This window comes from Myxocyprinus asiaticus, chromosome 25 (assembly GCF_019703515.2).
Source record: "Myxocyprinus asiaticus isolate MX2 ecotype Aquarium Trade chromosome 25, UBuf_Myxa_2, whole genome shotgun sequence".
In the NCBI taxonomy this organism is placed as follows: Eukaryota; Metazoa; Chordata; class Actinopteri; order Cypriniformes; family Catostomidae; genus Myxocyprinus; species Myxocyprinus asiaticus.
The window spans coordinates 7,008,816-7,019,649 of record NC_059368.1 but is presented as its reverse complement, the minus strand read 5'-3'; the positions used below and the strand labels follow the sequence as shown (position 1 = coordinate 7,019,649).

Here is a 10,834-nt window from a genome sequence, read left to right as displayed (position 1 = left end):
AAGATCTGTCCTCACAACCAACTGACACCAGCATGCTTTCAACAGCATCCTAGACTGCACATTTGAAGGACTGAGATCAAACGCGTCACATTTCCAACCAATCCAAAAGAAGGAGGGGTTCAGACTCCTGTGGAAGACCCACTCAAATTGCAAAGAATCTGAATTATACAGTTTATGAAAGTGTACAATAAACTTGTCTATCACATATATCAACATTATATCAGACATTGAAAAATCCACATCTGTTGACCAATAGTATGCCACAAGAAGTCTGATGACAGATACAAATGTTTTGAAATATTTATTGAAGTAATTAGATTACAGAACATGTACAAGAAACAGACCACAAAATAAAATGATCATGCATCCATTGATTTACACAGCAATAGCGGTTTCCTTTTTTTACTCTATACTATTGTCGTTTGAGAGAGGTACGATACCTCTCACCAGCTGCATGTTAAACAGCACTATCCAGTAGTTTCCACGACAACAGATCACAATGACAGCTGCTAACATGATGGTGCACAAGGGTTCAATGGATGGAAAACACCACTAATTATATAAACAAGATAAAACGTGCTTTGAGCTTTTTCACTTTTGAAAAGATGAAAGTCTTACGTTCACTAATAAGTACACAATGGAAAAAAATATATATTTTAACCATCACACTGGATTGTCTAAACAAATTTTTAATCTAGCAAAACAGATTTATTAGCCATGGGGAGTGATTCTAAATGCAAGTGCCCTGTCAAATTATAGGGCAATACTGTTTTCACAATACTACTTCTACTAAGACATATGAAAACCAAAAACCAAAACACAAGCTTGGAAAGCATGGAAAAAAAACACTCTGAAGGTGAGAGAGGGTACTGTTACATTTTTCATTGGTAAAAGTTTAAAATGGCAGATTATCTGCCCAATCTCAGAAAAAACATTTCATAAGTGATTGACTATGAATTAACAACATAATTCTGTTGTAAGCACAATTTATTGCAGAACCCGAGTCATGATGTCCACAAAAGAGAACGGCATCTCATTTCTCAGATACAACACTATGTAATTAAAATAAATCCTGCCACACAACTAATCCCAACCGCAACACACTGTGTCTCTTCAAACGCTTCCTATGATTTTACAAAAATATATCTGCAGTGATGAACTGTTATGAGAGTCATGCGAAAGAAATAGTCATGGTTAAGTCTATGCAATATGTAAGCTGCTTATGTGAAAGATGTGTAGACGCTGGGAGTCTAAAAGCCCTCCATGTGTTGAAATTGAGGGCAGGATCAAAAGGCAAAGATGGGTATCTGCACTGGCTTTTACTGAAGAAACCAGTCAGGGGGAATTCAAGCAGGCATGTAAGGAGGAGGCAGCTCCTTCGCTGGCATTGTCATAGCCATTTCATAGGTGGGAAGGATATACTATGAGAAAGAGAAAACAGTAGTCTGATGTAATTTATCGGGATTTATTTTTACAAGCAGAGTATTGTGAGATTAAGGAGTACCACATTTTCTGTGGCAACAAGCAAGAGGACGACTGACTGTTTAAGACTGTGTAGAAAAAAAACATTGCTCAAAAACCTCATTCAGAGGCGAAGAGCACCCTCTACTGTAATGCTGTGAACACTTTTAAAGTGATTTCCATGTTGTTTTTAGGTGATCTATTGTACATATTTGCTCATCTACTCAACCTTCTCAACTCAAAGCATCTAGCAACCCTGTTAGGCTCTACATACCTGAGGTGGGGTCTCAAAAGCAGGATAGACGGCAATCTCTGGAGTGTTCCTGTTGTTTATGTACTTATAGCAGTTCCACACACAGTTGATCAAATAAGCCTGAAAAACAAGAGAATACATTTTGTTATTTCAAATAAAACCTGATGAATTTCTCTCTATACTCTGGTTCTTATAAATAAAACAGGTCACTATGGTGTGAAAGGGACTCACACAGGAGAGACAGAATGGCATTCCAAAAAGGTGTTTAATCCATCAGAGGTGCAAAATGTGCAATAAATAGTGTTTAGCCAGCAGCCATTTCACCCTGTAGCTCAAGACCAGTTGCCCACTGAAGCTAAGCAGGGTTGACCTTGGTCAGTAGCTGGAGGGGAGACCTCCTGGGGAAAACTAAACTTGCTGCTGGAAGAGGTGTAAGAGAGGACTGTGGTCTGTGTGGGTCCTAACGCCCCAGTATAGTGAAGGGGACACTATACTGTAAAAAGGCACTGTCCTTCGGATGAGATGTTAAACAGAGGTCCTGACTCTCTGTGGTCATTAAAAATCCCAGGGCACTTCTCATAAAGAGTAGGGGTGTAACCCCGGTGTCCTGGCCAAATTCCCCCCATTGGCCCTTCTCAATCATGGCCTCCTAATAATCCCCATCCATTAATTGGCTCTATAACTCTACTCTCTCCTCTCCACCAATAGCTGGTGTGTGGTGAGCGTACTGGCACACTATGGCTGCCGTCACATCATCCAGGTGGATGCTGCACACTGGTGGTGGTTGAGGAAAGTCCCCTGTTCACTGTGTAAAGTGCTTTTAGTGTCAGAAAAGTGCTATATATATGTAACGTTCATTCATTTAAAAGCACTCATAAAAACAAGGTTACCTTAATAAAAAAAAAAAAAAAAAACAGCATTTGTGGAATAATGTTAATTACAACAAAAAAAAATTTCCACTTGTACCTCCTTTGCTTTAGAAAAAGCAAAAATTAAAGTTGCAAAAAATTGAGTTATAGTGAGGCACTTACAATGGAAGTGAATGGGGCCAATCTGTAAACATTAAAATTAGATGTCGATTTAACGCGATAATGGGTTTATGAAGCTGAATACCAGTGAGGTGTTACAAATGCATCTGTCTGGGGCACATGTACATAAAGCGAGTAAGCGACAATTAGTAGAAATAGGGGTAGTAGAAATAAAAAACATTTTTTGTGGTAATCAACATTTTTCCAAAAATGCTGTCGATTAAGCTTAACTTGTGTTGAACCTGGAACATTCCTTTAATAGACTTCAATATTTAAAGGGATAGCTCACCCAAAAATGAAAATACTGTCATCATTTACTCATCCTCATGTTGTTACAAACCTGTATGACTATTTTTTACATGAAAAACAGAAGGAGATGTTAGGCAAAATGTTAGCCTCAGTCACCTTTCATTGTATGGAAAAGTGAGGCAATGAAATTGAATGTTGACTGAGGCTAACATTCTGCTTAATATCTCCTTTTGTCTTCCATGAGGAAAGAAAGCCATACTGTTTTAAAAAAAAACAAAAAAAAAAAACAGAATTTTAATTATGGGGTGAACTAATAATTTAATTCCAAAGTTTCAGTATTTGACCTTCTGAGGCCTCACGTCAAGAGAGGTTCAGTGATAGTTACCTTGAGGACGATAAGAATGGCAAAAAAGAAGAGCACAAAGAGCAGGAGACAGCTGGAGTCCAGAGAGAGCAGGTTTTCCTTGTAGGGGAAGTCCGGCTAAAACAGACAGACACATTTTTTTTTTTAGGTAAAGAGTTTTTAAAATGAACCTCTTGCAGCATTTCCCCTATATGCATTTAGCGCTCCGCCGCTCTTGAATTATGAGCGCCACTGCTAAAATTTCACATGATTCATTAATATTCATTAATATTCTTGACACAATGTAACGCTTGCAAAATGGGTTGAATAGCCAAACATGTTGGGTCGCGACGTATTTTTTATTTTATTAACAATAATTGTAGCCACTGTGGTATTTTTGACAGAACTATGGTTGCCATGGAACATGATTGTAGGGGTTAAAAAAAATATGATGCTTTCACGTTCAAGCTGGATGCAATTGATTTTATCAATTTTCTGTTCTTTATTTCTGTTCGAGAGTGTGAATATTTGTGTGCTTGTTAAAAAATTACAGTTAACGTGTTTTTGAGTCTTTTTTCAGAGCCCTTCAAGTATCAAAAGCTCCAAATAAATAATAAACACACACATGACAAGGCAAAGATGAATAATCGATCTCTGATGATTCTATGGTCGTTTTAAGCTATTCCTCCAACGCGAGTAAATGCGGGCTCGTGGATGTGCCCACAACAGCACCAAAGCTGTAAAAAATCCTGGGAGAAACACTGCTTTGTGTTTAGAACTGTCAGGTGTTGGAGACACAGGTGGTCAGAAGAGGCAGTAGTTGGCAGACTAACCAGCTGGTCCAGGTAGTCCTTGATCCTGGGCAGGTACGTGAGGGAGCTGATAGCTACCAGGCAGCTCAGTGCAAAGTCAAACAGCTGGTAGCAAAAGAACGGGATGAGCCAGCCATCACGATTCTGTGCAAGAAGGTGGTAAAAAAAAAAAAAAAAAAAAAAGTCAAAGAGTCATATCATGAAGTGTGCTTTGATCATGTTTAGAGTGTTCCTCACTGTTTTAATGCTGTAGGCATCCAGGGATTGATGAATCATCCAGTTATGAACTATGGCTGAACAACTAGGCTAAAAATACCTAACATGGAAGGGAATATTAGAACATCTAACAAGGCTGTAACTCTAATGGAACAGCTTTTAACGGTCACTAGGTCTAAAATTTGAGGTCAGAGGATACTCTAGGTCTAGAACACAGTTAAAGCTCAATGTTCACTCAAAGCAACAAGATCAGGTATTACAAATGCAATTGACAGTAGGGATGGGTATTGATACAGATTTCCCGATTGGATTTCATTCACAAGCTCTCGATTTGATATCGATTCATATGGGGATATATATATATATATATTTATTTATTATGTATAATTATATAGGGACCTTCTAACAAGCTACACTATATGGCCAAAAGTTTGTGGACACCCCCTTCTAATTAACGAATTTGGTTACTCCTTTAAATCCAGTAAAGAAAAATCTTAATATTTCTTTATGTAATGGCTTGGACTTTGTGTGCTTCCAAATTTGTGGCAGCTGTTTGGGGATAGCCCTTTTCTGTTCCAGCATGACAATACCCCTGTGAACAAAGTGAGGTCCATAAAGAAATGGTTTACTGTGTCTGGCGTGGAAGAAATTGACTGGCCTGCACAAAGCCCAGACCTGAACCCCACTGATCACTTTTGGGGTGAACTGGAACAGCAACTGTAAGTCAGGCCCCATCGATCAACATCAGTTCCTGACCTCACTGATAGCCTTGTGTCTGACTGAGAGCAAATCCCTGCAGCCATGTTACTACATACAGTATAGTGGAAAGTCTTCCTAAAAGAGTGGAAGCTGTTATTACAGCAAAGGGGGAAATTGATGCCTAAGGTTTTGAAATCAAATGTTCATCAAGCACATATGGTGTCCACAAACTTTTGGCCATATAGTGTACATTATGAAAACATCAATTTTACTAATATTTTGTTCTTCAACATTTGTCACATTTTAGCTATTTAAAGTTGAACAAATCCATGTTTAAATCATTAAAAAAAATGACATTATATTGCATATATTTTGTTACATGTTTATTGTTTAATGCACAGTTTGTACTGTTTACAATTATTTGCATTGATTTGTTGACCACGTGCTAAAAACCGGTAGTTCTGTAAAAAGCTTCTGTAAATGAGCGTATTTTAACGAGAGACACTCTAATGTCCATCTCATCTGTGCTTTACATTATTAGAATTAAATGGGTTTTTGGTTTGTTTTTGATCAACAACTGACTGTAAAGAATAGAAAGGGTATTAATATAGATATTATTCAATGACAAATGGGTCGCGTGGATCTCGTCTTTGGACATTACATGGAACAACTTTTACTCTTAACATGCAGTGAAAAGATCTCGCTGCTGAATACTCCACCACTATACTACACAGTCACTGGTGAGGGAAATATTTAAGTCCCTCTCCTGGTTTAACCCCTAAAAACTAATCTATGTTAATCAAAATTACATATTTAAAAGTTTTTTTCCCATGAAAATAATCCCTTTATGCCTTAAAATGTCTTGGATATAAATCTACACCTTTGCCTCATTTAGTATACGCAGATCTATGAATATGCAAATTGGTCCCCGCCTCAATCTCCACTCACCCCTGCACCACTCCCCTACAGTTCGGGCTTGCTGTGTCCCCAGGATTAATTGATGGAACCGCGCTGGGCTTCAATATAAGTTTAGTGGCAAAACTCATCTGTTTTTGGGTGAAATTTTCAAAACAGTTCTCTGGAAAATAACTTCTGCAAACTTGAGTTTTCTCTGGAAGTTTTGCTGGGACATTACGATTTTTCCTAATAAACTGCACCCATTTATCTCGGATTTTCAGATCCTTTGGTAATACATGAAGGCTCGCCATTTGTCCTTTTGCAACTCTGCATCCAAACACAGAACATGTCTTGCAAAATACCAATACGTAGACACACTTGGCTTCTCCTGATCCTTGCTTCGCTGTAGCGTATGCTACTGATACGGAAAGCCCCACCCCGCAAGTTGACGGGATTGGTTCCTTAGTTTTGTGATGTATGAAACCCTGGCTGTCTGAATCTGTGTTTTTGAGATTGCCTTTGGTAAACTGCAGTTCCAAGGTGAAAATACTCAGCCATGGCATTGACTACCGATTTCACTCATGGTATGTCTTCTAGCATATAAAAAAAAACACCATATAGACATGTAAACAAGGTTAAAAACTTGATTTTCACTGGAGGAGTCTTTAACATTTACCAGCCATTTGCCAAATATATAATTTTTTTTTAGTAACAAAACTTGGTTTGTGAGTGATTTCCTCCCATTGTAGCGAAGGGTTGCGCATACAGTAAATGATCGATCTTGGGGCTTAAGAATCGATATCAAGATTGTTAAATTGAAGATCGCGATGCATCGGAAAATCAATATTTTTTACCCACCCCTAATTGACAGCAGTGAACATTGCGCTTACATGTGATTTTACACCACAGGGGTCTGCTATGCATCATACATTCACAAATCCAACCTGTTTTCGTGGATGGCATCAAGCAAGACTGTGAAATACTGATGAAGAACACACAGTGGTGAAACTCATATTCCCATAATTTGAAGTTTAGTGCAAATATGGATGATGTTCAGTGAACTGGCTATAAATGACAGGGATTATAAGGGTTTTTTTTTCCATTCACTAGTACTGCATCATTTGCAGCCTAATATCTGATTTTTCCCTTTTCAATCTGTGCACTTCAATTTTATTCATCATTACATATTAAACACATAGCATAAGTGTACTAATCATATAAACTTACAGTAATTGCTCCATACACCATCATGGCACTGATAGTGAGCATCAGGAGAGAGATGGCAAAGCCCACACAAGCATTCTCTATAGGGGATGAAAAAGAAACAAATGTCATTTTTAGAAGAACCTTCCTAGTTAATCTCGGTCTAACATAGTGTCTCTTCTTTGAATGGCATAAATCTAACATTACATCATCCACAATTCAAGCGCAGTCAATTTTGTGTAAAACATAACATTTGAATAACTAAAGTGTAACAAAATATAGAATTACAGCATTCATTTACATGTAAAATGTTTTACAAACATACCTGACATCCTATCTGAGGCGAAGTAATGCTCAATAACTTCATACTGCAGGTCAACAGTAGGGACGTTCTCAGGGTGAGTTACTGCCACAGTCAACAGAATACCCATCAACAGGTTCACCACCTTTAGACAAATAACATTGGATCAGAGAGGACAGATGATATTTATAACGAGATAAAGCCTATGTCAGAGATGACAGCCTCATGAGACGTCGAATAGTGTGTTGATTCACTGTGTATTGTGACTTCTGGAAATTTTGTAAATTCAACAGAATTTTGCAATTCAACAGAAAAAGGAGGTCATGGTCTCTTTTGCCTCCTTTTGATAATGAATAATTAAAAGATTATTTTGAAGCGCCATTGCCTAGTTGAAATAATCAGCTAACGTTACAAATCAGTCATTTGTAAATTTTAAACTTAAGCAACATTAGGTCCAGACTTTGACATGCATTAATTTTCAATGAGATCTACTACTGAAATGTACTATTGACAGTTCCATTTTATTTAGAAATTCACAAATTTATAGGGGGCCTGGGTAGCTCAGCGAGTATTAACGTTGACTACCACCCCTGGAGTCGTGAGTTCTAATCCAGGGCATGCTGAGCGACTCCAGCCAGGTCTCCTAAGCAACCAACCGGTTGCTAGGGAGGGTAGAGTCACATGGGGTAACCTCCTCTGGTCGTGATTAGGAGTTCTCGCTCTCAATGGGGCACGTGGTAAGTTATGTGCGGATCACTGAGAGCAGCATGAGCCTCCACATGCTGTCATGCACAAGGAGCCACGTGATAAGATAAGACTGACCGTCTCAGAAGGGGAGGCAACTGAGATTCGTCCTCCGCCACCCGGATTGAGGTGAGTAACCGCGCCACCACGAGGACCTACTAAGTAGTTGGAATTGGGCATTCCAAATTGAGAGAAATGGGGATTTAAAAAAAAAATTTTAAAAAATAAAAATACACAAATTCTGCCAAACAACACTTATTTGTTGACTTCTACGTATTTCCCCCTAATGTTTTCACATTGTCAGAATGTGCGATATATGACCAATATTAAGCTAGTGATTACAAAAGTTAAATGACATACTCTCACATATAACAATCGTTATACATGTAAAATAAAATAAACAAACTGTATCCACACATTTCTTCTAAACTGACCGCAAACTGAATTCTAGTCTGATGACAGTCGAGTAAACTCAATCTTAGGCCTCAGCTAGCGCGTTAGCCGTCCACAAATATATCACAAATAAACACCTAAATAGCATCTCCACAACATACTATCATACCCAAAACACAATATAAGGAACTTAGGTCACTTTTTATGACTATACAAGACGTCTAATCTCATGTACGTGTTTTGTTTGTTGGCAGTAATATTTCAAAACATTGAGCTTGCATAGCGCTCTTAAACATCGAGCCAAAAACATCAATATAAACGCACTCTATTGCTTGGACACGCCTCTAAAAACGCGAAGGGAATGCTATTGTCATGTGTTACTTATGTAATGATCGTAAAAACGTAATTTACGTCTTTTTACTAATGATTTTCGTACCATGTACCAAGTGCCCAGGATGATGGTTCCGGTCCGCACGTGACAGCAGCCGCAGCAGCGCGCGCTGTACAGTCGGTCTCGGGACGGTTTGAAGCGCATGTCGTTCTCGGTCCTTTGAAGGAACATCTAGAAAAAGAGACACGTCTCTGCCGTTAAAAACAGCAGCTACACTATCAGCAGCCTGATGGATGAGAAACAGTGGGGGCGTGGTCACAGCTGAATCATGCGTTTGGGGAATTGGGCGTGGTTAATATGATTACGCGTGGAAACGGGGCGTGGTTAAGGTTTCATCAGGCATGGCTGCGTTTATAAGAGGCGTCCCACTGCATTTCAAGGTCCTCAAAGAATAGTTGCACAGGGGTCGTGCTGTGTTTGAGCTCACCCAGCCTCAGGCATATGCATGGAAGTTCAGGGCCGGATGATTTTCTTGGAAAAGGCCTTTATGGATTAAAAGAGGTTATATAATAGATAAGATGCTGGAAATTATATAAGGCATCAGGTGCTATGCCATGGGACAAAGAGTGGTAATTTCCCCTTTCACTTTCATCTTGTTCCAAAGATATATCGGTGACTTATAGCTAAATATATTATATATATATATATATATATATATATATATATATATATATATATATATATATTTCCCAATTACTATAATATGCATGCTACATATACACCGATCAGCCACAACATTAAAACCACCTACCTAATATTGTGTATGTCCCCCTTGTGCCACCAAAACAGCACCAACCTGCTATTCTGAGATGATATTCTTCTCACCACAATTGTACAGAGTGGTTACCTGAGTTACCGTAGACTTTGTCAGTTCAAACCATTCTGGCCATTCTCTGTTGACCTCTCTCATCAAGACATTTCCGTCCACAGAACTGCTGCTCTCTGGGAGTTTTTGGCACCATTCTGAGTAAATTATAGAGACAAACCAGCCCGTCTGGCACCAACAATCATGCCACGGTCCAAATCACATTTTTCCCCATTCTGATGGTTGATGTGAACATTAACTGAAGCTCCTGACCCGTATCTGCATGATTGTATGTCTGCACTGCTGCCACACAATTGGTTGATTAGATAATCACATGGATGATTGTTGGTGCCAGATGGGCTGGTTTGAATATTTCTGTAACTGCTGATCTCCTGGGATTTTCACACACAACAGTCTCTAGAATTTACTCCGAATGGTGCCAAAAACAAAAAACATCCAGTGAGTGGCAGTTCTTTGGACAGAAATGCCTTACTGATGAGAGAGGTCAACAGAGAATGGCCAGACTGGTTCAAACTGACAAAGTCTACATCTAAAAAATCAAAATGTTAATAATTATTTTTAATGTATGAGTTTACCCAGTGAGGGAAAAGCTGCCAACAAGTGGCCAGAATACATGGGAACTCCTTCAATTATTTGATCAGACTGCACAAAAATTTTTTTTTTTTTTTTTTTTTTTTTAACAAATATGAATAAAAAATGCATAATAACCATATTTAGGTCATGTGACATCGCATAATTATTCTGTTTGAAATAATTATCACTGCATAATGCCTACTCTTTCATTTACTAATAAAAAACAAAACAAAAACAAAACTGTGTAGTATCCAGTGTATAATGTGCAGTATTCATTAAGTATTAAGTTAGAAATCCATTCCAATTATCTCCATGTTTTTACCCTGACTTTCTAAATCACATGACATTTCTCTTCTATTTACTCCTGTGAGCTGTATGAGTACAAAGGGCAACAGGTAGATCTACTAGGAAAAAACAAACAGACTATACAATAATTTTCAGTCCT

At 38.4% G+C, this 10,834-nt stretch overlaps 1 protein-coding gene across 1 annotated transcript; it reads right to left on the bottom strand.

Moving 5' to 3' along the window:
- Window positions 1–286: 286 nt before the first annotated feature.
- LOC127415690 (lysosomal-associated transmembrane protein 4A-like) lies at window positions 287–9,253 on the bottom strand. Its single transcript, XM_051654512.1, has 7 exons — window positions 9,036–9,253; window positions 7,487–7,607; window positions 7,186–7,262; window positions 4,168–4,290; window positions 3,377–3,472; window positions 1,736–1,834; window positions 287–1,421 (listed from the first exon to the last, which is right to left on the bottom strand). Exons 1-7 carry the CDS (start codon window positions 9,159–9,161, stop codon window positions 1,347–1,349), a joined length of 717 nt encoding a protein of 238 aa, XP_051510472.1. The 5' UTR covers window positions 9,162–9,253; the 3' UTR covers window positions 287–1,346.
- Between the last annotated feature and the right edge of the window lie 1,581 nt (window positions 9,254–10,834).

Coding starts and splice junctions, on each gene's coding strand:
- LOC127415690 (XM_051654512.1), bottom strand. CDS start 9,161: ATGTTCCTTCAAAGGACCGAGAACGACATGCGCTTCAAACCGTCCCGA. Junction 7,608..9,035: donor TCCTGGGCACTTGGTACATG/GTACGAAAATCA, acceptor ATTTGTCTAAAG/GTGGTGAACCTGTTGATGGG. Junction 1,422..1,735: donor CTTTTGAGACCCCACCTCAG/GTATGTAGAGCC, acceptor TCTTTCTCATAG/TATATCCTTCCCACCTATGA.